General features: G+C 41.2%; 1 protein-coding gene and 1 pseudogene across 3 annotated transcripts in view; one reads left to right on the top strand and one right to left on the bottom strand.

The window, feature by feature from the left end:
- Nucleotides 1-1,667: 1,667 nt before the first annotated feature.
- RALA (RAS like proto-oncogene A) overlaps nucleotides 1,668-24,573 on the bottom strand; it is a 73,185-nt gene continuing 50,279 nt past the window's right edge. For all 3 annotated transcript variants that reach the window (XM_041722159.1, XM_041722160.1, XM_041722158.1), the window contains 4 exons: nucleotides 16,274-16,429; nucleotides 14,014-14,222; nucleotides 8,524-8,698; nucleotides 1,668-1,853 (listed from right to left, as the gene is read on the bottom strand). In XM_041722159.1, the coding sequence (XP_041578093.1) occupies nucleotides 1,731-1,853; nucleotides 8,524-8,698; nucleotides 14,014-14,222; nucleotides 16,274-16,387 (621 nt within the window). In that variant the 5' untranslated portion in view covers nucleotides 16,388-16,429 and the 3' untranslated portion in view covers nucleotides 1,668-1,730. The remainder of the gene's footprint in view (nucleotides 1,854-8,523; nucleotides 8,699-14,013; nucleotides 14,223-16,273; nucleotides 16,430-24,573) is intronic.
- On the top strand, nucleotides 1,863-3,283 carry LOC121471413 (annotated as a pseudogene).

The raw sequence follows: 24,573 nt of genomic DNA on the forward strand, positions 1-24,573 counted from the left end.
ACAATGTTAGTGGTTAGGACCCCTGGTTAAATAAGACTGCAATGAGTACACGTGGAGATCGCTGGGCCCGCCGGGCCAGTGTTACATCGGCAACTGTAATTCTGCACATGGCATAGCCTATGAAAAAATACGAAATGAAAGATGTACATCTCAAACCCTTTAAGGACAAATATTTAACATGACAAGTCAGATGTAATATCTAAAGAGCTGAGAGTTCCTAAAAAGCCTATTTTTGTTAACTTTACGTACACACCTGTTACCTGGAATGCCTGAACACACCTTTGACTTGTGGAAATTAGGACTGAGCGAAAAGAAAGACGAACTTTGTTGAATCAACTGCCTTAGCCCCAGTCCGAAGAAGAAAAGAAACCTCTTGACAGTGGTGTATTTCCCATTGAAACTACGTCCCCGAATAGCATGCTAGAATTTTCCCAGTGGGCACACCACACAACGGCGACACAAGCTAACGTCTGGCCTGCGTGTGCCACACGTGCTTTCTGCACTACACTCGGGCTGCCCGCCGGTTGTTAACTTTAGGGAGCCGCGCTCTGGCGTTCTTCATTATGAACGCGGACCAGAGAGACTCCCGAGCACTCCCCGAGCCCACTGCAGCCTCCTGAGCGCACACTGAGAAATGGCCAGGTGGCAAGCACCCAGGCTTTCCCCAAGTGTTCCAGTGCAAAGGGCCTCAGCTCTAGTGACGTTCTCCGTGTGCCCCGTTCCGGAGAGACCAACGACCTCACACACGCTCACCACTTGTAGGAAGGGATTTCCAGGGACCGGCGTCTTAAAGAAAAACGGGCTCACTGAAACAGAACTGTGCTGAATCCTCACAGTCTAAAATTATCTTACAAGTAGATGCCGGCCCTTCATTTCACACTACCTTACAGTTAATTAAAAGTAATCAAGGAGCTCTGGAACCTTACTTTCAAGAACCAGAGTATGGCACACATTTTAAATTTTGGACAGACTCCTAGCAGACGGGTTATTTTTCAAGAATCTTCTATACAAAAGTTGTACTGCATACCAAGCAAGCATTCTCTCACCAGGACACACGCGGCGACAGGCCCACGGCACCAGTGAGGACACACCCAGAATGATGTCACCGGGTATTTTTCGGTTTCTAAATTAAGGCATATTCAAAAATTTCCATGTACAAGTTTACACCACTTTTCTACGTTAATCACCAGGTAATTAATGCAGGTTCACAGATGAATTACTCTCAATTTAACTATATGCAACAATCATGCCAATAACTTTTCTTCTATGTTTTGCATAACAATGGTTAAAAAAAGTGGTACAGTTTAACTACCATGTTCACAATTGTCATTTTTCAAGGCAGTAGAAGACCAAGACATTTTAAAATGATATAAAATTTAAGCTTTATAATAAACCAGAGGAAGTAGCCTTTCCTCCCATTCCCCCCACCCCGTCTCAGCTCTAACAGTTCCAGAAAGACTGCCCGCAAAACACAAGCCCACACGCTACATTCGGGACTGCAATAAATGTAGGCGATTATGAAAGAAGTTGAACTTTGCTTCTTGGTGAAGCCACATTAATTTCTTTTTTAAGTGAATTTGACTTTCAGTGCAGTTCCAATTCATGCTTTTAGTGATACATAACAATTTCCAAATTGTTAAAGTAATTTCAGTCAATTGAGCCTTCGATGGCAATGCTTATAAATTATATTTATTAGTATGGTCAAGATAAGAAAGGAGTTTGGGCTTTGATTATAAAATGCAACATCTTTCTCTGATTCTCTTGGCTAAACTTTTCCTCTTCTTTTTTCCATTCTTTTCTTTGCTGTCTTCCATCTTTCTGGCTCGAATTTCTCTCATTAAATCAAAAAATACCTAGAAAGAAGAAAACAGGGTAAATAAAACCAACATATCATATGAGCTTGGTACTTCTTGGAACCAAAGCAGCAAACCTTGGAAATAAGCTAAGAATGACGACTTAAGGGTTCCTGTTTGGGAAGCACAAGGAGAAGATGGCACAAAACCAGAGAGACTCGGCGGGAGGGGGCCGGTGGGGGAGGATCGCCGTTGAGATCCCGCCCCGGCCCCCACCCAGTCCCACCCGGTCCGTCCGGCTCAGCCATGATCAAGGCGATCCTCAGCTTCAACAACCACGGGAAGCCGCGGCTCTCCAAGTCCTACCAGCCTGACAGTGAAGATACACAACAGCACATCAGCAGGGAGACATTCCATTTGGTAGCTAAGAGAGATGGAAATGTTTGTAATTTCCTAGACGGAGGACTATTAATCGGAGGATCTGACAACAAACTGATGTATAGACATTATGCAACATTGTATTTTGTCTTCTGTGTGGATTCTTCAGAAAGTGAACTTGGCATTTTAGATCTAATTCAAGTCTTTGTGGAAACATTAGACAAGTGTTTTGAAAATGTGAACTGGATTTAATTTTCCATGTGATAAGGTTCACAATATTCTTGCAGAAATGGTGATGGGGGGAAATGGAATTGGAGACCAACATGAATGAGATTGTTACACAAATTGATGCACAAAATAAACTGGAGAAATCTGAGGCTGGCTTAGCGGGAGCTCCAGCAGTGCTGTATAAGCTGTAAAGAATATGAATCTTCCTGAGATCCCAAGAAATATTAACATTGGTGATATCAGTATAAAAGTGCCAAACTTGACCTCTTTTAAATAAAACATTAAAAAGGCCGCTCCCATGTAAAATCCAGGGGGAAAAGTCATCTAAGTTTACCATGCACTTGTTTACCAAAAATAAGAGGAAGAGAGTCTTAACTTTTGCTCTGGATTTAAGTCAAGGTACTGTATAAAAGTTGTGTAAAATCAGTATGGAAGTTCAATGTTGCTTTTCTTGCTCAGTGATTTTGAAGAAATTGAGTAGTTCCAGTGTGATATTTCTTTCTTTTCTAAACCGCATTCCTGTGCCCACCTGAAAGCATGCCTCTATGTATTGGCTACTACAGTATTTCAAACAGTGTTTGAGACATTTCTTTAAATTATGTACAATCCACAATGTTGGTGTGTTGTATGGATCACAAGTGCAGCATCCCATAATTCTTTGTGTTGTCACGGTTGTTATTTAAACAACCAAATATGTATTGCATGAAAACATTATGACCTTTCCTCTTAGTTTAAATAAACTCCAAGGTAACTGGACTTCTAAAGTACCTTTCTATTTGCCTGATATCTACTTTAGCAATAATTTTTTTACGACCCTCTGACTCAACAAAGTAAATAAAAGTATATTTTATCACTGTTAAAAACAAACAAACACACAAACCAACTCCAGAGACTCCTTCCCCAAGGTACTGGGAAAACTGGGAACATTCCTGTATTGCACTTTTCAGTAAAATTGTTCCCATCATTAACCTAATCTTCCCATTCCAATTTTCAGGGAAAAAAAAAAAAAAAAGACCAAAGCCCTACAAATGATGATAGCTCCAAAGTTAAAGCTCAGTGGATTCCATCTGAGTAACTTACAACGAATGAATGTATTTTACCAATTCACATTTAAAAGTAATTAATCTAATAAAATTTATGGTTAATAACTATATATAGTTTACATATAGATACACATATAATATCTAGTTAATAACTTGCTTTTCTTCAGCTCCATTTTTAGAAACAAAGCTGAGGAAAACAAGTGCTTCCTTTATGATGCGAAGAAAACAATTTATTTCAACATATTTGAGAATTTATCAATTCTGGTGCCTAGAAAATGGCAAATGAGAGATATTCACATAATAATTTAAAAATTACTAGTGTAACAACTCAAAAGTTAAACGTCAGTAACAAATGTTTGAGGGCAGACAGGTCTACAGGGACGTGGGCTCACACTGCCTGGTCATGAGTGTGTGCGCGATGCCTAGAAGAATGACTTTCATGGGTTACACTCTAAAATTCTGAATTTAAAAAAATTATTATAATTTCTATTTTATTTTTCTCATGAGCATGAAATAAGATGTGACATCACACCGATGTATTAAGAACTCAACTGAAATCAGAGATTTAGAAAACCCTAGTTAGCTTGTGCATTGTTGAGTGTTGTAAGTAAGCAAATGTATGCTATGGAATGGCTGCTGGGCCTTTTCAAACACTCCTCCAGCTGTCTAAAGGAAACACTAACTGGAAAAGAGAGGTGCTGTCAAGGATAGCAGAGAGCTACCTGCATGTGTGCAGAACAGGAGCTATGTGGATTTGCCTGCATTTGAAATGGAAACAATGAAATGATAAACCAAACACCAATATTATTTTCAGGATGAAGAGAACAGGGGACACGGAACAGTAAGGCATCTCTGAATATACCTCGTCATACAACTTCTACTTTGGAAATGTAAATGTTTTACAGCTTAAAAAACGAAAATAAACACAAAAAAGCAGCTGCCCAAAACTGCAAATCAAACTAAAACAAGACTAACTACATGTTCATAGTTATATATAAGATATATACAAGTATATATACAAAAATAAAAAATTAAACCTCAACAAATAACAAGAAAAATCTTAAACTTCACTTTGTAATTTAGCAGTTGATAGTAACAGTGGTATTACTCTTTTGGAAGAATTTTATATATATGTTGCGGGATAGTATATGAGCAATTATGTGGGTTAGGAATGACGATTTTCAGTGCAAGAGAGAAAATACATCTTTCTTATATCTAAGTAAGATATAAAGTCAAAGAGGTTAGGGGATCCCTGGGTGGCGCAGCGGTTTAGAGCCTGCCTTTGGCCCAGGGCGCGATCCTGGAGACCCGGGATCGAATCCCACGTCGGGCTCCCGGTGCATGGAGCCTGCTTCTCCCTCTACCTGTGTCTCTGCCTCTCTCTCTCTCTCTCTCTGTGTGACTATCATAAATTAAAAAAAAAAAAAAAAAAGTCAAAGAGGTAGAGAATCCTGAATGCTAAAACTGAATTAGCAGTAACAGTATGATCTCATGATTTGTTTTCTTTCAATCATACGCATTTCCCAGCACTTCACTGAAAGGCCATGAAGCAATGACAACCCAACAGCAGTAAGCACATTAGTCCTCAGGCTGTTGCTGCTAAACACCATTCCTCCCAAGAGAACCAGTGTTCCTTAGATAAACGGCTGATTCCTGATCTGAAGCAAGAAACAGAAAGTAAATCAGAAGGCAAGGAAACTATTGGGGGGGGAAAAAGGCAAGGAAGCGACCAGAGACTAATGGCTTAAGTCAAACGGACACGGGACCAACACACAACAGGGAAAAATTGAGCGAAGCAAGCCCACGGAGAGTGCAGGAGACTGAAACACATGGGTAACACGACCCCTGGGGTCTCTGCCCTCACTCCTTGCATCTTGGCTTCCCTGCGGCGATTTTAGAATGTCTGTGCTTGGAGTGCACAGCTGGCCAGCTCGGGCAGGAAGCTTCCAAACTAGCTACATATAGTATCAGAGGACTTGCTTGTGGCTTCCTGATGCACACAGATCACTATGGAGTGAACTTCAGAAGAAGGTTTTTTTTAAAGTAGGCTCCGCACCCAGCATGGAGCCCATCACTGGGCTTGATCTCATGACCCTGAGATCACGACCTGAGCTGAAATCAAGAGTTGGACGCCCGAACAACTGCACCACCCAAGCACCTGTTATAAAATTTAAAAAGCAAACTACAGAAATGGATGATCTTCATACACAGAAATATTTTATATATATACAACATATATGTGTGTGTGTATATGTGTATATATATATTTATTATTTATATAAATAAAAGTACTATATATAAAAATCCTATTTATACAGGGAAACACAAGCAAACACAAGCTTTCCCTTAGACTCTATATATTGGTCTTTAAATGCAGATAAACGTCTGGAAAGACATACTTAAGTTAGTAGTGGTTACCTTAAAGGAAGGGGAGTGGAGTGGAATTTGGGTGAAGAGTGACTCATAGTTTCTCCTTACTACGAATTTTTCTTATACAATAAGGTGTTCACGTTTTTAATGACAAAAAAATTAAAAATACAGTACATTTCTTCTAAAATTCTTTTCCCAACATAAAATTGGCTCTCTTTATGTAATAAATCATATTCTCCTTTTTGACATCTACTTGTTCAATCTCTTTCCATTCCTCCAAGATGTTCCTTAAAAATTAAGAGCAATCTTGGAGTTATGCATTAAAGAATGAAGACATTTAGCCAGAAGGCCACTAACAAGGTCATGAAGTGAACCTGGCACCCAGTGAGTCTAAAAGCAGGTTTGCCAGGTGGACCCTTGCCTCTGGGTGACTCTCTGAGACAGGCGAGGCCCTGGCTGGACCACTCAGATGGTCATGAAGCTTTTTACAGGGTGGACTCAAAATCTGCCTCTGAAACTTCGATGTGATGGTCTATTTGGAATCCAGATGAGGACACGGCATGAGCCCTTAATGTCTCGTAGGGGAGTTGAGCGTTTGTTTTCTGTGACAAAACAAGATACTACCTAATATAGGAGACAATATTAACACTCACTACCCCAGAAAACTTGTACCAGGCTTCATAGTGGGTGACGTACACCCTAGGAGATACCACAGGTACTCCAACCAGGCACTTGAGTCGGCCACACCCAGAACCAGCAGATGCCATCACAGGCCTTTTGAACTCGAATCGGGTATGTAATCTCTCTGCATCTCAGTTTCCTCATCTAAAAGAGTGAGCATGGGAAGAGTACTTACACCTTACGGGGTTAAAGATACCTGGTTAGTGCTGGCTACAGTGCCTGCGTCTTATAAACACAAATGAAAATGTGCTCTTCTATTAACATTATTTCCTTAGCAAGAAACCAAATATAACCTAATTCTAGAAACTGGATAGTTGCTGTAAGTTACTTTTATTTAGCCACTGAGGTATTTTATCTGGCATTTACACTCTTCGGGCTGTTGTGGTACGTGAAATGACAGTATTTATAAGCCGCCACATTTAATGTTATTTTGTTTTGGAGAGGTGACCCCTGACTACAGACTACATTTCCCCAAACTGGCCACAGCAACACCCCCCTTCCCGCTTTTCCAGCACCTTGCCACCCCCATCAGGAAGTGGAGTGGATTCCCCTTCCTCCTGAACCCGGGCGGGACTCTGTGACCACTGCAGTTAACAGGACAACGTGGAAATAATGCTGCATAACTTCCGAGGCTAAGTCATAAAAGGTGATGTGGTTTCTGCCTGGTTCTTCCCTTGTGACGCTTGCCCCTGGCGCTCACCGTGCCACCCTCCTACAGGGACGGGTTTTTGTTTGTTTTGTTTTTTAAAGATTTTGTTTATTTATTCATGACAGACAGAGAGAGACAGAGGCAGAGACACAGGCAGAAGGAGAAGCAGGCTCTCTGCAGGGAGCCCAACATGGGACTCGATCCCGGGTCCCCAGGATCACGCCCTGGGCTGAAGGCAGTGCTAAACTGCTGAGCCACCTGGGCTCAGCAAGACGCCTAAAGCACGACACGTGGAGAAGGTCCCATGGTGAGGAACGGAGGAGTCCCTGTACAACAGCCAGCATCGACTGGCTGACTCAGACACGTGTGAACAGTCTTGTGAACCTAAGCGGAGATGCTTCCAGCTGAGGCACCAGATACTGTGGAGCAGAGACAAGCCACCTCCACTGGGACCCGTCCAAATTCTTGGCCCAGTGGTTCTCAGAGCATAGTAAACGGTGGTCTGCTCCTGATACAGCCAGAGTAACCAAAATAGCCTATATCCAGCCCCGCCCCCGCCAGGGCCGCAGTCTGCACCACTGGGGAGCTTGCAGGAAATGCAAATTCTCAGCTCCCACTCATAGCACATGAATCAAAATCTCTGCGGGTAAGACCCAGGAATCCGCGTCCGTGAAGTCTCAGAGACAATTCTACAGCTAGAGTTGAGAGGCACTCGGCACAGCCTAGATGCCGGGGGCTGGCAAAGGCCCCATTGCGGGGCTCAGGGAGCCTGCCCCTGCCTCAGCCGATGGGCAGTCTTCCGGAAGACGTGCGTCTCCGACAGGAGGATGAAATAACGCACCTGGGCTGGCTCCTGAAAAGGAGGCAGGACTCAGGGAAGGGCCACCTGAACGAAGGGGGAAGATCGGATAGAGGAAAACAGGGTGGGGAGTGGAGGCGTAGTAATAGATTTCGAAGCCCTCTTCTGTGGGGCTCCTGTCTCGGGAGGCACCTTTACTTCGGAGAACCGGCATGGGGTTGGGCAGGTGTCAGCTCAGAGGACTTCTGCCACGCCTTTTAAATTATCCAGCTGATCAGGATTAAGAAAAAAAATTTTTTTTTTTTTTAGAAAAAATTTTTTTTTAAAAAGGCAGGGATTCAGGTCAGAATCCTGTCAGCAAGAGGAAAAAAGTCTCATGTTGCGGTGTCTCTCGGGAACCTGAGGACAAGGTGAAGTAGGAAATTCCTCACGTGCTGCACTGGAGCATTCAGGGCGGATACAAATCAGCACACGCTAAATCACCATTTGCAAGTTTCACAAATCTCTAGACACAGTGGAGCTGAGACAAAGCGAATCAACTTATTGTTAACATGATGTGCAGTAAGGAGGGCCACCCTTTACCTTGTCAACATTAGCTCGGGTTTTCGCAGATGTTTCCACATAGTTAACATTCCACTGGTCGGCTCTGGTTTTTGCCTCTTCTACAGAAACCTGCCTTTTATCTTCTAAGTCTGATTTGTTACCAACCAGCAGAAATGGAACATTCTCATCTTCTTTTACTCTTAAAATCTGCTCCCTGGACAAGAGAAAATGAGAAAGAAATATTAAAATCACCCCCACATGTTATACTAACAAAATAACAAAACCCATCTGCAATTAGCATTTGTTTACATGTTTCTTTACAATAGCAACTAGCTCATGCAAGGTAGGAAATGAGCCGCGCTTCCTCCTTATTCCACCATCGGTCACCCGAATTACACACTCACTTCACAGATGAAGGAAAAATGCACTAGCGAGGAGAACACAAATACGGCAGTAGAGGCACAAAATCCAAGTGTCAAATGCAACTTTCTCCGAATGTTTTTTAAAAATCAACTTCTACTGGAAGGATGGTTTTAGATGTGTAGGACAGTCGCAAAGACGCTAGAGTTCCCATACCCTCGCACCCAGGTTCCCCTTACGGGCAACATCTTACGTTAGTGTGGTACATTTATCGCAACTAATGAGCCACTCTTGAGACGTCTTTATTAATTGAAGTTCAAATTTTATTCCAATGTTCTTAGTTTTTACCTAATGTCCTCTCCCTGTTCCAGGATCCTGTCCAGGATCCCGCATGACATTTAGTCATCACATCTCCTCAGATCCCACGTGGTTCTGACAGTTCCCAGACCTCCTTTGTTTCTGATGACCTTGACAGTTTTGAGACATGCTGGGCAGCTACTTTGTAGAAAACCTCTCAGTTGGGATTTGGCTGATGTTTCTCTCATGATTAAACTGGGGTCACAGGATTGGGGGAGGATTGCCTCATATCACGGGTCCCACTAAATGTTTCTAAAAACCCCACACAGGCCAGACATCTCTCGAGTACAGGTGTTGTTTATTATTATTATTATTTTTAAGATTTTATTTACTTATTCATGAGAGACAGAGAGAGAGGGAGAGGCAGAGACACAGGCAGAGGGAGAAGCAGGCTCCATGCAGGGAGCCCAACGTGGGACTCGATCCCGGGACTCCAGGATCAGGCCCTGGGCTGAAGGCAGCACTAAACTGCTGAGTCACCCAGGCTGCCCAGATGTTGTGTTTAGAGAGAAGTTATGTGCCATCACCAGTTTTAAAGGTGTCATGGTTCTCGGCTCTTCCCAGTCATGTGACTCTGGGCAAAAATGCTTCTTTGCCCTGGTCTCCTCACATGGAAAATGGGGCTAACCACAGAACCTTCTTCACCCAGGTGCTATGAGGATGAAATGTAAAGTACCTAGACTTGTGTCTGGCACACAGTGAATCCTCAACGAATGATAGTTGCTCTTAGTGATTGCTGGAGAAAGACATTTTTTCCCTAAATCAACACCCTCTGGCTATCTTACTCACGCCCCTCCTTTGAAATTTTTAAGGGATTTGAAACTACAGGAACAATATTTTAGACTAAGAGAAAAGGAGATGAGTAATGGGGTTATTAGCATGACAGATTAGCAGAGGATACTGACTTTGCAGCGATCTCTCGTGATGTTTGAGATGGAACACGAATCTTTGCCAAGCCTTAATCTCACATTTGTCTATTCTGTGCTTCCTTGACAGCATCGCCTGAATACCACCACCACCTCCACTGCTGCTAGCATTTTACGGAGTGCTCGCAATGGCCATGGGCTTTAAATGTCACTAACTGCACGCGTTATGTTATGCACCACTAAGAAAAACTGCTGCCAGTCATAATGAAAGATGTTCTACTAGAAGACATGGGCCTGATTTTAAGAGATGATAAGATGTAAAAGAATGTGTGTTTTAGAATCTATGAAATTCGCTAGTATCCAGCTCGTCTTGTTCATCTTGTTCACTGAGAGCAGTGCCTGGTACGAGGTGAGCACTGTGTATTAGGCAGTGTTATTTTTAGTATTCCTTCATTCACCTGGTTACCGATGTTGTCGTAAACATTCCAACAGACTCAGCGATTGCAGGCAGCTGTCTGGACCTGAATTCCTAGTTTTCTAGCACGAGCAGATTATGGACCACACAGTCACCTCCATCTTTCACTGATCTGTACTTACCTTAACCACCCTATGAGGAAGGAACCAGGTCAGCTGGGCCCAGTAACTGGGGGACGTGTGCTAAGCTGTACAGGACAGGAGGGCTGTGATGTTTTCCTCCACTCACGTGGCCTCTTGCAAAGACCATGGCCACACCACCATTACTCCTATTAAATTTACGTGTTTGTGAAGAGGACATTGGCCAGTCATAATCTTTTTCCAGTGTTGGACAACAATGTGCTGTTACCTTCTTAACCAGGTTCCTTTGTGATCAACAGCCTCAACGAAGATGTCAACAATAGACTTACGACTTGATCTCACTAACTACCAGAGACTGACTCTGGTTTCTTTGACTCTAGTACTTCTGGTCATATGTATACACAGTCATTAATTTATCTCTTAGTAAATATCTACTAGGCTTTCTGCGTCAGGGGCTTCAGGAAGACCAATACTTCCTGTTACTGTGTGATGAATGCTACCACAAATGTGGCCGTGGAAAGCCCATGGACGTCCTGGGTTCAGGGATGAGAAGATATTATTTCTTAGAGTGAATTAGTTGGTTTTAATTAGCTACTTTCCTGGATGTCAGAGAAAGGCAATGCTCGTCTTCATTCACATTTTACTTAATGTGATGCTCCCTTTAAATAGAATTTAAAGGCAACTATAGAATTTTAGAATAGGAAAGTACCTTTACAAACTGGTCCAACTTCTTCATTTTTGACGTGCGAACTAAAAAAAATAAGAGTTTTCTAACATTTCTTTCTTTTTTTTTTTTTTAAATTTTATTTATTTATTTGAGAGAGAGCCAGAGTGAGAGAGTACAAAAGCAGGGTGAGGGGCAGAGGGAGAAGCAGGCTCCCCGCTGAGCAGGGAGCCTGACGTGGGGCCCCATCTCAGTATCCTGGGATCATGACCTGAGCCAAAGGCCGATGTTTAACCTACTGAACCACCTAGATGTGCCTCTAATGTTTCTATCAAACGTTTACTCTAATGTTTCTATCAAACGTTTACTAAGCATGCCCTGTATGATACATGCCAGGAACTGTGCCAAATATGGGTACTAGGGATACTTGGCTAAGAAACAGGTCCTGCTCTCAAGAGTTTTCCCCTTGTCAGAAAAAGCACACAAATCAAGCTGATTCTGAGGGTGCTAGTGGTGCTGTTGCAAGCATACCGCTCACGCAGATGAGGAAACGGGGGCTCTGCCTCGGTGATGGGAGGCCCAGGAAGGCTCAAGAGAGGCCCTGCCACTGGTGCTACACCCTGTGGGTGAGACCGTGTGGTGTGTAACCATTCAGACGGTCTCAAAAATGTTTCCCTGTTGCTACTGAGTCACTGGGACTATTTTTATTTATGGGAAAGGGAACACGTCGGAGGTACAATAGAAGAGTAATGAATGATTCATTTATTTTGTCACAGCAGTGCCTAAGATTCTTACTCTTGGCAGAAAAATACCTTATTCCCTTAAGATACCACTTTGTCTTTGGCAACTATGGTGACAACATTTATCCCATTACCTAGACCAGGACTTGCTGCATAACAAGCACTCAGATATTTGCTAAATGAGTGAATAAGCACCGACATTTAAATTAACTTCCAACATGTCTCCCAAGATTATAAGTTACCAGGGCCTGCCACCCTTTGTACTTGATCATATATGAAACTCTTTCCTTAGAGAAACCAACAAAATTAATTTTATAAATTAATCTGCATTTTAAAAGTTTCTCAATGACTTTTTTTTCTACAAAGAATGCTCTCTTAAATTCCTTCAGTTCTGGGACTTTCAAGTGTATGTGAAAAAGAAGCTTTATATAAAGCCAGGTTCAGTTTTTGCTCAACCTCCAGAAAACTTCTTTCCTTGTCTGTGAAAATCCTTCTTATCCTTCCGGCTCACTTATGTTACAAAAGCCTCCTGGATCCCTGTAATGAGCACTGTCTACATCTCCTACTCTGTTACTACCTTGCTCTTGGTTTCATGGTTTTTGCAGCTAGGCTGTGTCAATCTTTAAAAGATACACTACAGGGGCGCCTGGGTGGCTCAGTGGTTGAGTGCCTGCCTTTGGCCCAGGATGTGATCCTAGGGTCCTGAGATCAAGTCCCACATCTGGCTCCCTGCATGGAGGAGCCTGCTTCTCCCTGTGCTTATGTCTCTGCCTCTCTCTCTCTCTCTCTCCATGTCTTTCATGAATAAAATAAATAACATCTTAAAAAAAGAAAAAGATACACTACATGCTCGCTTCTTTTGCATCCCTCATACCAAGGCAAACTTGAAACAAAAAAATAAAAAAATATATAATTAAAAAATAGTTTTTTTGGGGGGGCCTGGGTTGACTTGGTCAGGTTGAGTGTCCAACTTGGTTTCAGCTCAGATCATGATATCAGAGTTGTCAGATCAAGCCCCACACTGGGCTCCATGCTCAGTGCAGTCTGCTTGGGAGTCTCCCTCTGCCCCTCCCCCTGCTCGCACTGTCTCTCTAAAATAAATAAATAAAATCTTAAAAAAAAGGGATACTTTTGATTACACATGTAATATTTGAGACTATTCAAGAACTTATTTATGCTGTATTTCTCTTATAACCTCTCTCCCCTTTACCAACTGCACCCCTGCAAACCAAATGGATGACAGATTTTGATTAAGCAAATGGTAAGATATAAAAAATACTATATAACACAACCTCGTGTGCCAATCTATGGTATTATTTTTATGAAAAGGAATCAGGGGTGCCTGGGTGGCTCAGTTGGTTAAGTGGCTGCTTTGGGCTCAGGTCACGATCTCAGGGTCCTGGGATTGAGTCCTGCATACAGCAACCTGCTCAGAAGGGAGTCTGCTTCTCCCTCTTCCTCTACCCCTACCCCTGCTTGTGCTCTCCCTCACTCTCAAATAAATAAATAAAATCTTAAAGGAAAAATCAGTGTGTGCTGTCAGGGGATCTGTGTTGTGAGGAGGATGGCGATGTGCCTGCTGAGCATTACACAGGGGCTGTAAAACTGGTGACTAACACAGAAAGATCTACAATCTGGGTCAGAGCTCTATGATGTGATCCAAATGTCAACCATTACGGCTGCAGTAGTATTATACTGCAAAGAGAAATACTTCAGTAATGCATAAGAGACCTTTGGTACTGAGGCTCACAAACTCACGCTCCAATACAGCTGGCACTGCGACAGCTTTAAGATTACTCGAGGTATACTGAGTATCTGAGTGTAAGTACACCGTGGGTGGAGTCACAGACTGCCATCAGAGAGGGAATAAGCACAACTACACACAGGGTGAAAGACTAACAAGTAACAAGCTCTAGTTGTCCACTTGTTTCTGGGGATGACACCACTGCGTGGTATGCTGGTGCAAAGGCATGAGTCCCTGCCATACCTGAAGTCGGCTGTGGCTGCAAAGGATTCCATTTCTGTAATAGAGAAGACACAGAGGAAACCCTCCCCACTCCGAAAGTAGTTGTCTCTAATTGCAGCATAATCCTCCTGCCCAGCTGTATCCAAGATATCGATCTGCACTTCCTCCCCATCCAGCACTACCTTCTTCCGATAGCTGTCTGCTTTGGTAGGCTCATAGTCCTCCACAAACTAGAAGAGAGGAAATATAGATTCATGTGAAGTTGCCAAAACAGTACAGAGAGGTCCCATGTACTCTTCCTTCAGCTTTCCCCAATGGTAAAAATTACACTAATCTACATTTCATTTTAGATAATTTGGTGGCTTCCACTTTTATAAAAAGCAAGGTTGAATGATGAAGTCTAGATTGTTTACAGCTTGAAAACTGTGCCTTTTCCTTCCTGAAAACACCATACCTGCAAAAGTGATTATATGTGTATTTAATCAAATACATAACAACTCCTTTCAATGTGATTCTCTATATAAATTTTCATGCCAGAATTGTAGAAATAACTTGAAAGTGAGTCAATTGAAAGCTGCTGTGAAATCTCTTCTCTAAAATGAACCAATTCAATAAAGTGGCTTATGCTACTTACTTACAGCAAATCACAAACCTTGAGGTCACTCTCTACATGCCTCATTTTTTAAACAGTACTATTAAACAACTTTACATTCCTCCATCTATCTTCAACTCTGTAAATCTCACCTTGATATTTTTGATCAGTGTATCATTGCTAGCATGTGTGTATGTATACATACTTTTGCACGTTTTTAAAATTAGTTCCTATAAATATTTTCATTTTCCTTATCTGATATTTTCTTATTTATTTGCTCAATGTCCATATCCCCCTACTAGAACATAACCCCTGGGAGCAGGGACCCTGACTATTCTACTCATTACTCTAGCTCCCCGATCTACCTGGTACAGGGAGGATACTCAATATGTAATTATTTTAAAAAAACGAACACAGTGTATTTGTAACCATAAAGGCTACAGAACAGTCTACCCATATTTACATACTAATTTTATAAGTATTACATATGATGATTTAACAAATACACATATTCTGATATCAGATACTACTGTGAATATTAATATTTATGAATACTAAGTGCGAGCTTAGCCATTTATCACTCATCAGGTATGTGAATAGTTTTACCTTTGACCTCTTCCTTATTATTAAGAAGGGGCCTGACTGAGCGATTACTTTGAAAGACTATTAAAATGAATAGTATGGAAAACAGATTGAGCACTTAAATCAGCAATTTCATTTCAAGTATCATTTCAATCTTCTTTCTTTCCAAATGTTTTATTATAGTCACCATTGAGCAAGCGAGCTGATTAGATTTAGGCTTTTTTTGTGTGTGCCAAAAATGCTGATGAACAGGCAATGGAAGGAGACAATGGGTGGTAAGATCTGCAGGATTTGTTATCAGGAGACCAGGCTTTGGTTACTCATTGGAGATCACTCCTCTTGGGCAGGCTGAGAAAACTCTCTGAGGTCCTGTTTTCTCATCTGTAAAATGGGGATATCACCTACCATGCAGGATTGTTTGGAGGATTAAGTAAGAAAGAGTAACCATAAAACGTTGCTTCTATATTGGAAGGAAGAATTGAGAATAAATGCTTAAACCAGATTATCAACTCTTAAATTATTTAGGCTTGACAAAAGTCTTCTGGGGAAAGAATATATTGCTGTATATAGGCTATGACCTTAACTCTGGGCAGTAAAGTCTGATATAAATACAGGCACACAAATCTGTAACCTTCTCTTAATTATATTTTAGGGACACAGCTTTTTACCTAATGGTGAGTGTAGTGCCATGCCAGATACTACTGATTGATTTTTTCACTATTATTAAAATCATTACTGTTAAAGTTACTACAGGACACCTTATTATGCTAACTTTAAGTCTCAATTAGATACTATATCTACCACTTCTATTAATTCAAGATGGGAACCTCCATTAAACATTTGAAATGAAAAAGTCAAAAAGTTAGATTGCTTAAAAAATAGGTACCGTTTCCAGTTTTGTTTTTAAAGTGTAAGTTCTTAAGGATCTTGAGTTATTGATTTGTTAAGTCAAGATGTGTACAAATGCTGGCTCTAAATTTAAAAATGGGAAAAACAATGAGTAGCTTTCAAGGATTCAGGTATACATTTAAAAGAGCACCAAAACTAAACTACTGAAATATTCTGTACAGCCCGAACTTTGATACCCATTATAAAACCGGCACTTACCTCATCATACATGAACTGTAGAGTCAGTGCGGACTTGCCCACACCACCACTGCCCACCATGATGACTTTGTGTAAGGCCAAAGAATTCTGACCCTTGGGCTTGTTTGCAGCCATCTTGTGTCACAGAGTGATTTTCAGCAAAGGATGAAGAAGAACCTAGAAAGAATGAAAAACTAAGTACCAGCCAGTACAATCTTCTTCAGAGTTCCAAGTGTAGGAAAGAGATACAGTGTCCTTGGGCTTCAAGATACAAGTTTTCATTTTCATAAAATCATTGTGGCGATTTTAAACAGACAGCAAAGTATGCTCATTTAGAGGAAGAATGACTTATCAGAGAACACCATGACGATACAAGTATACAAGTCAAGGGCATTTCTCCTATAACAGCTAGCTTTCAGTAATGAGCTGTGACCCAAAGTGAAGATTTCCCTATGCAACCACACGCAGACAATAATGGAGTATTCAATGTATTTGAACAGAATCACACAGATTATGAAAACAGTCTCAACAATCACTTTGTTCTCACGTTAGCCTTTATGGGCAATAATAAAAGAGATAGTTCTTTTAATTCTAGTAAGAAATAACTGATTCCCCTGCACCCTGCCCTCCTCCAAAAAAGGTTGCTGATTCAAAGGTTCGCTCACTGTCAGTTTATAAATGAAGAAATCTCATCCCAGGAACTTGGCAGTAGAATTACAGACAGAATCCAATGCTGTCTATCACACCTCCCATGGGACATCATGGAGTGGAGGGCCAACCTAACTTAAATACCTGGATCCTGCATGCCCTCATTTTCTTCAGAACATGCGTCTGTTTGCCACTTTTACAGGCTCCATGTGGGAAGACCAGGTTCCTCCAGAAGCTGCAGTGCCGCCGTGTGCCAAGGGCACCCAGGACCATGCCTTAGAAAGAGGCCGTAAGGTGGCAGCAGCCAGCCTGTGTGCAGCCCGAGCTAGGAAACTTTCTGTTATTAGAGGTTCGAGGGGGTTGGGTTGCAGCAGCCTTTCCTCCCGGCATCTTCTGACTATTTGGTCACAGCACAGCTTTCCCGAACTGCAGCTCCTGGAAACCACATTTCATCCTGCCTGCCTCTCTGTCCTGTGCCAGTGTCTCCCAGCTCGGCTGCATCGCCTCCCCCCGCCCCCCACACCTGGCCTCCTGCAGTCCTTCACGTACTCTTCTGTGCCTCTTGGTCCCTGCCTTTTGGCATCTTCTCATTCTGTCTGGCTAAGACCTCTCAGTTTTGGGGGTCTCAGCCTTACCTGAAACTCTCAATCTAAATCAATTAGGCTCTCCCCTGCCCTGTGCTCTCATATAGCGTCTGATACTCTCCCTCTCAACCATTATTACAAGTTGAAACTACTAGAATGTGTTAGTTGCTTATTATGAGTCTTCTTCCCTAATACACCAGAAGCAACCCAAGTGCAGGGGGTCATGTCTGCTTGGGTTACTTTATGTTGATTGTGACTACCATGGCTTGGCAAAATCAGCCATTCGGTACACAAGTGTTGAATGAACAAATAAATGTTCTCAGTCTGACAACCATGGGGAGAGATTTAGACTGTACTAGTAATAAAGCCATCATTGCTACTAGAAATTCAATCACAGGTCTGGGCAAGGACAGTCTGCTGTGGGTCTCTGCCTCACACAATGGCTTAAAGGCACCCAAGAGCTGGGCAATTCTTGGGCTGTGCCCAGAAATCAGGTCCATATGACTATTTGCCCGAACAAAAGAGTTGGTTGTTGTTGTTCTTTTTTAAGATTTATTTATTTTACAGAGAGAGAGAGAGAGAGAGAGAGAGAGCGAGCGGACGTGCTGCTGAGTGGGGGTAGGGTAGGAGACATTCTTCGAGCATACTCCCTGCTGAGGAGTCTCCCACACCACACAGAGTTTGATCTCACCACCCATGAGATCATGACCTGAGCTGAAACTAAGAGAGCCTCGTGCTTAACTGAATGCGCCACCCAGGTGTCCCCTAAACAGAAAAGTCTTAAGGAAAAAACAAACAAACAGCAATCCATAATCTTATCTATTTAGCAACATGAACATGTTATACTTTGAGACTGCTTTCAATCTATAAGGAGCATAACTTGAGCTGACACTATATATGCAATTTCTGATCCTGTTCTTATCTTGTAACAAACATTTTAGCAGAAGCAGCTTGCGCTGTCAAGTGTAAAGAATCTATACTTAGAGGCTAGCAATTCGATCGATTTAACAAACAAGAATTGATCCCTCCCTTTTTTTGGGTACCAAGGACATGATCATTAGATTATGAATGACTATCACTGCTCAGAAATTGAAAAAGAATAGCATATTTCAGGTAAGGAACTAAAAGCCTGAAGTCTACCAAGCCTAAGCAGTTGATGGAACATGATGTTCCTACACGAATCAGGAAATGACTTCTCACCATTATGATCCTTACTTGCTGGTAGCTGTAATAACTTCATGACTATGTGCCTACTGTCTTATTTTTAAAACAGTTAAGTATACTCTAAGAGCTGTGTGTGTTTTGAAAGCAAAGCATTTAGCAGTCACACCAACTGAGAACACTTTTATTTCCAGAACAATTTAAAATACTGTTTAAATATTTGAAGTATATAAATAATATTTATATTTATTTCATATAACTATTTAAATATGTAAAATATTTAAATGTGATAAAATAGTGACTTAGATATAAAGAAGGAAAAGTCCCAGAGATATTTTTCCAAAGTGCAATCAGTCCCTAATAACTATGAGCTGCATATCCCATACTTTCAAGAGGCAATGCAAGACAAGAAGCTCCCACGGAGGAGACACTCCTCTCTCCCCATTTCAAAAAGTTGGCATTCCACAATTTAGCTCCCAATCCCTAGTTTAGATGTTGTTTTGATGGTAAACAAACTGAAGCCTGTGCCTACCTAAAACTGAAGGCAAACAGATACATAAATAAGAAAATTCCATAGTGTTAAATGCAATAAAGACGATGACGGGCACAAGATGAAGAGCAAGGGATGGGCAAGTTGAACCAGGCCACTCAAGGATGACTCCTTCTCAGAGGTAGCATTTGAGCTGAGACCTGAATTTTATGAGAGAACCAGGCAGCTCTGAGGGAAGAGCATTCCAGAGGAATGACAAGTGCAAAGACCCAAAATGGGAGAGTTCGGCATGTTCTAGGAACCTGGAGGAGGCCAGAGTAGATGGAGACTTGGGGGTAATGGTGGGGAGAGTAACAGGGGTGAGAGTGAGAGGAAGGGGAGGCCAACTGACAAAAAGCTTTGCAGGCCATGGAGAGGTGTCTGAGTTTTATTATAATTGTAATTGGAAGCCCCAGGGAGTTTTTAAGCAAGACAGTGACATAATTTCACTTATATCTTGAAAAAGATTAGCTTGGCTGGTGTGTGGAGAGTGGATGGTGGAGGAGCAAGAGCAGAGGAGTCTATCTTTAGTCCATGCTAGTGAGGGCAGGGGGCTGGCCTATAGCAGCTGTAGCCCAAATGGTAATAATATTAGTATCCATAACTAGTACTTGCATAACTATCAATACTACCTATACTGGGGACAATGACGACAAACCTTTATGATGACAAAACTTTATGTTCAGAGCATCATACATATATCAATTCAGTTGGGCACATGTTATGAATGAACAGTCCTATGAGATGTGTACTATTTTAATTTCATTTGAAACCTGAAGAAACTGGATCACAGAAGTTGACTTGTTCAAGGACAAGTCAGGATTCAAACTGAGGCTGCCTGGCTCTCCCAACTACTATGCTATCCGACATACTTCTGGAAAAACAGCTGACATGAGGAAAATGGGGGGAAACAAGAGTATCTTTTAAACATACTGAATATGTGGTGATACCATTACCTGACATGGAAAAAGACAGGAAGGAATAGGTCTGGGAAAGAAATCCCAAGCTCTGCTTGTGTACTAGATATCCAGTTGGGAGTTGAACAGGAAACTGGATGTTCCAGTCTGGAGTTCAGGAGTGAAGGTAGAGATGGACACAGAAATTTGAAGATGAGTTCACAGATATATTTAAAGATATTTGATTTGATGTATGTATGTATGTATGTACATATGTATGTATGTGAGAGAGCCCATGAGTGGGAGTAGAGGCAGAAGGAGTGGGAGAATCTCAAGCAGACTCCTTACTAAGTGTGAAGCCTGATGCAGAGCTTGATCTTACAATCCTGAGATCATTACCTGAGCTGAAATCAAGAGCTGGACGCTTAACCAACTGAGCCACCCAGGTGTCCTGGTTTATAGATGTATTTAAAGTCACAAAACTGAATGAACTCACCTGGGGATAAGATGCAGATGGATAAGAGAAGGTGGCAGAGGACAGATCCCTAAGATAACCCAACAGTCTTGTTCAGGAGGAGGAGTGGCCACTCAGGAGGAAATCCAGTGACTGTACAGTCATAGAAGCTGGTTAAACTGTCAAATCCTGCTGAGAGACTGAGCTGAGATACAACGAGATAGTTTTACAGAGAACTGATCGCTAGATTTGGCAAGATGGAGGCTGCTAATGACCTTGGGAAGAGTCATTTCACTAATGAAGTAGGAATCATTGCCTGAATAGGGTAGGTTAAAGAGAAAACAGGAGGTATAGAAATGCCCTTTGACTCTAAAGATGAAATGGGGCCATAGAAAGACAAATTTTGTTTGACTGCTTTTAAAACATAAATGGATGTTCCTATGATAATCATCTAAATAAGAGGCAGAAACACATTAACAAGAAAAAGGATAAAAATCAGATGGGCATCTCAACAGATGCAGAAAAAACATATGACCAAATACAATACTGAATTTCATGATAACTCTCAACAAAGTAGGTTTAGAGGGAACATATGTCAATCTAATAAAGGCCACATGAAAAACCCATAGCTAACATCATATTCAATGGCAATAAATTGAAGAGCTTTTCTTTTTTTTTTTTTTTTTTAAAGATTTTATTTATTCATAAGACACACACACACACACACACACACACACACAGAGGCAAAGACACAGGTAGAGGAAGAAGCAGGCTCCATGCAGGGAGCCCAATGCGGGACTCGATCCTGGAACCCCAGGATCCTGGGCCGAAGGCAGGCGCCAAACCACTGAGTCATCCAGGGATCCCTAAGAGCTTTTCTTCTAAGATCAGGAACAAAACAAGGATTTCCACTTACCACTTTTATTCAACATAGTACTAGAAGTTCTAGCCACAACAATAGGACAAGAAAGGGAAATAAAAGGCACCCAAATTGGTAAGGAAGAAGTAAAACTTTCACTACTTACAGATGACATAATGCTATATATAGAAAATCCTACAGTCCAACAAAAAACTACTAGAACTGATAAATGAATTCAGTAAAGTTACAGGATACAAAATTAACTTACAGAAATGTTTTAATTTCTGTACATTAATAATGAAGTACCAGAAAGAGAAATTAAGAAAACAATCCCATTTACAATTGCATCAAAAACAAACAAATACCTAGGAATAAACTTAACCAGAGAGGTGAAAGACCTGTGCTCTGAAAACTATGAAACACTGATGAAAGAAATTGGAAATGACACAAATGGAAAGATATTCCATGCTTATGGATTGGGAGATCTAATGTTATTAAAACATTCATATTGCCCAAAGCAATCTACAGATTTAATGCCATCCCTATAAAAATACCAACAACATTTTTCACAGAACTAGAACAAAGAATACTAAAATTTGTATAGGACCACAAAAAACACTGAATAATCAAAACAATCTTGAGAAAGAACAAATCTGGAGATTTCAAGATTTACTACAAAGTTGTAGTAATCAAAACAGTGTGGTACCGGCACAAAAACAGACAGATAGATGGAACAGAACAGACAGCTCAAAAGTAAACCCATGGTTATATGGTCAATTAATCTTCAACAAAGGAAGCAGGAACAGAGAAAAAGGAAAATACAGTCTCTTCAACAAATAGCGCTGAGAAAACTGGACAGCTACATGCAAAAAAGAATGAAATTGGACCACTTTCTTCAACATACATAAAAATGAACTCAAAATGGAAAAAAGAGAACCCCTCCAAATGGACTAAAGACTTAAATGTGAGACCTAAACTAGAAAACTCCTAGAAGAAAACATAGGTAGTCATCTCCTTAATATCAGCTGTAGAACCATTTTTCTAGATGTCTCCTGAGGTAAGGGAATAAAGGCAAAAGTAACCATCAACAAAACAAAATGCAACCTACTTAATGGGAGAAGATATTTGTAAATGCTATATCTAATAAGGGGTTAAAAACCAAAACATACAAAAAAGTTATACAACCTAACACCAAAAAAACCCCCAAACTATCTGATTAAAAAAATGGGCAGAGGACCTGAATGGACATTCTCCCAAAGACAACAGATGGTTAACAGACACATGAAAAGATGCTCAACATCACTAGTTGTGTCAGGGAAATGCAAATCAAAACCATACTGAGATACTACTTCACACCTGTTAGAATGGCCAAAATAAAAAAAAAAAAAAACCAACATAAGACAAGTGTTGGCAAGGATGTGGAGAAAAAAAGCACCCTCATTTCACTGTTTTTAAAAATGCAAATTGGCACAGCCACTCTGGAAAACAGTACAGAGGTTCCTCAAAAAATTAAAAATAGAATTACCGTATGATCCAGTAATTCCACTAATTGGGAATTTACCAAAGGAAATGAAAGACTAATTCAAGAAGACAGGCAACCCCTATGTTTACTGTAGTCTTATATATGAAAGCAAGCCAAGTGTTCACTGATAGATGAATGGATAAACGTGTGCTAAATACACACAATGGAGTATTATTCAATCATAAAAAGAATGAGATCTTACCACCTGCAACAATATGAATACACCTAGAGGATATAACGTTAAGTGAATAAATCAGTAGGAGAAAGACAAATACAAATACTCTCAAATGTAGAATTTAGGAAACAAATGAACAAAGAAAAAGAGAGAAACAAAGAACCAGACTCTTAAATACAGAGAACAAACTGGTAGTCACCCAAGAGGACTTGGGTGGGAGATGGGTGAATAAATAGACAAAGGGGTTAAGAGTGTACTTACTGGTGCACCTGGATGGCTCAGTTGGTTAAATGTCTGACTCCTGATTTTGGCTCAGGTCATAATCTCAGGGTCATGAGACGGAGCCCCGTGTCCAGCTCTATGCTAGGCATGGAGCATGCTTAAGATTCTCTCTCTCTCCTTCTGCCCCTCACCCCCCCCCCAAACACTCTCTTAAAAAAAGAGTGCACTTGACGTGATGAGCACTAATATATAGAATTGCTGAATATTATGCACCTGAAACTAACATAACACTGTATGTTAACGATACTTCAAAAATAACTAAATAAAAGAGACAGAAATTAATGATATAGGAGAGAGGGTGCTTCCAGGAGCAAAGTGCCTTTGAGAGTGGGCCAGAGGAGTGGAGATGGGTCATGCATGAGGAGGGCTGCCTCTTCTTTGTAACAGAGGTGAGGTAAAGTGAAGAGAAGGGGTATGGGTGAAGGTTGCAGACAGATCTGATCATTTCTTTATTTTACTGAATCTATAGTTCCTCAATGAAATATGATCACACAGCAATTCAGTGCAGGAGTTGTAACTCAAAAGCAAAACCTTGTCTAGATAGATCAATGGAATAGATCTGAATATATACTATAGTGTAAAAAAGGTGGCATTTCAAATGGAAGTGGGGAGGGAAGCATGGAGAATATCTCAATAAATGGACTTGGGACAATTGGTGAGCTATCTGGAAAAAAAATAAAGTTGGATTCATTTTCTTCACACCAATATAAACTTTAAGCGGATCAAAGATTTAGATGATAAAATAAAATCACAGTAGCACTGGGGTGCCTGGGTGACTCTGTTGGTTAAGCATTCAATTCTTGATTTCAGCTCTGGTCTTGACCTCAGGGTTGTGGGATCAAGTCCTGCAGTGGCCTCCTCGCTAAATGGAAAGTCTGCTTGAGACTCTCTCTCCCTACATCCCTCTCTCTCTTTCTCAAATAAATAAATCTTAAAAAAAAAAAAAAACAAAAAAAACCACACACACACATAAAACACCAGAGGGGGAAAGAAAATAATCCTGAAAGAGTTGTTTGATAATCTCAGAATGGGAGGGCCTAAAGTATTACATAATACTCATCAGCAAATAACAAATTTTACTACTCAGGCAGCCCAGGTGGCTCAGCAGTTTAGTGCCACCTTCAGCCCAGGGCCTGATGATCCTGAAGACCCAGGATCGAGTCCCACGTCCGGCTCCCTGCATGGAGCCTGCTTCTCCCTCTGCCTGTGTC

The sequence above is a fragment of the Vulpes lagopus genome, chromosome 11 (genome assembly GCF_018345385.1).
Source record: "Vulpes lagopus strain Blue_001 chromosome 11, ASM1834538v1, whole genome shotgun sequence".
NCBI lineage: Eukaryota > Metazoa > Chordata > Mammalia > Carnivora > Canidae > Vulpes > Vulpes lagopus.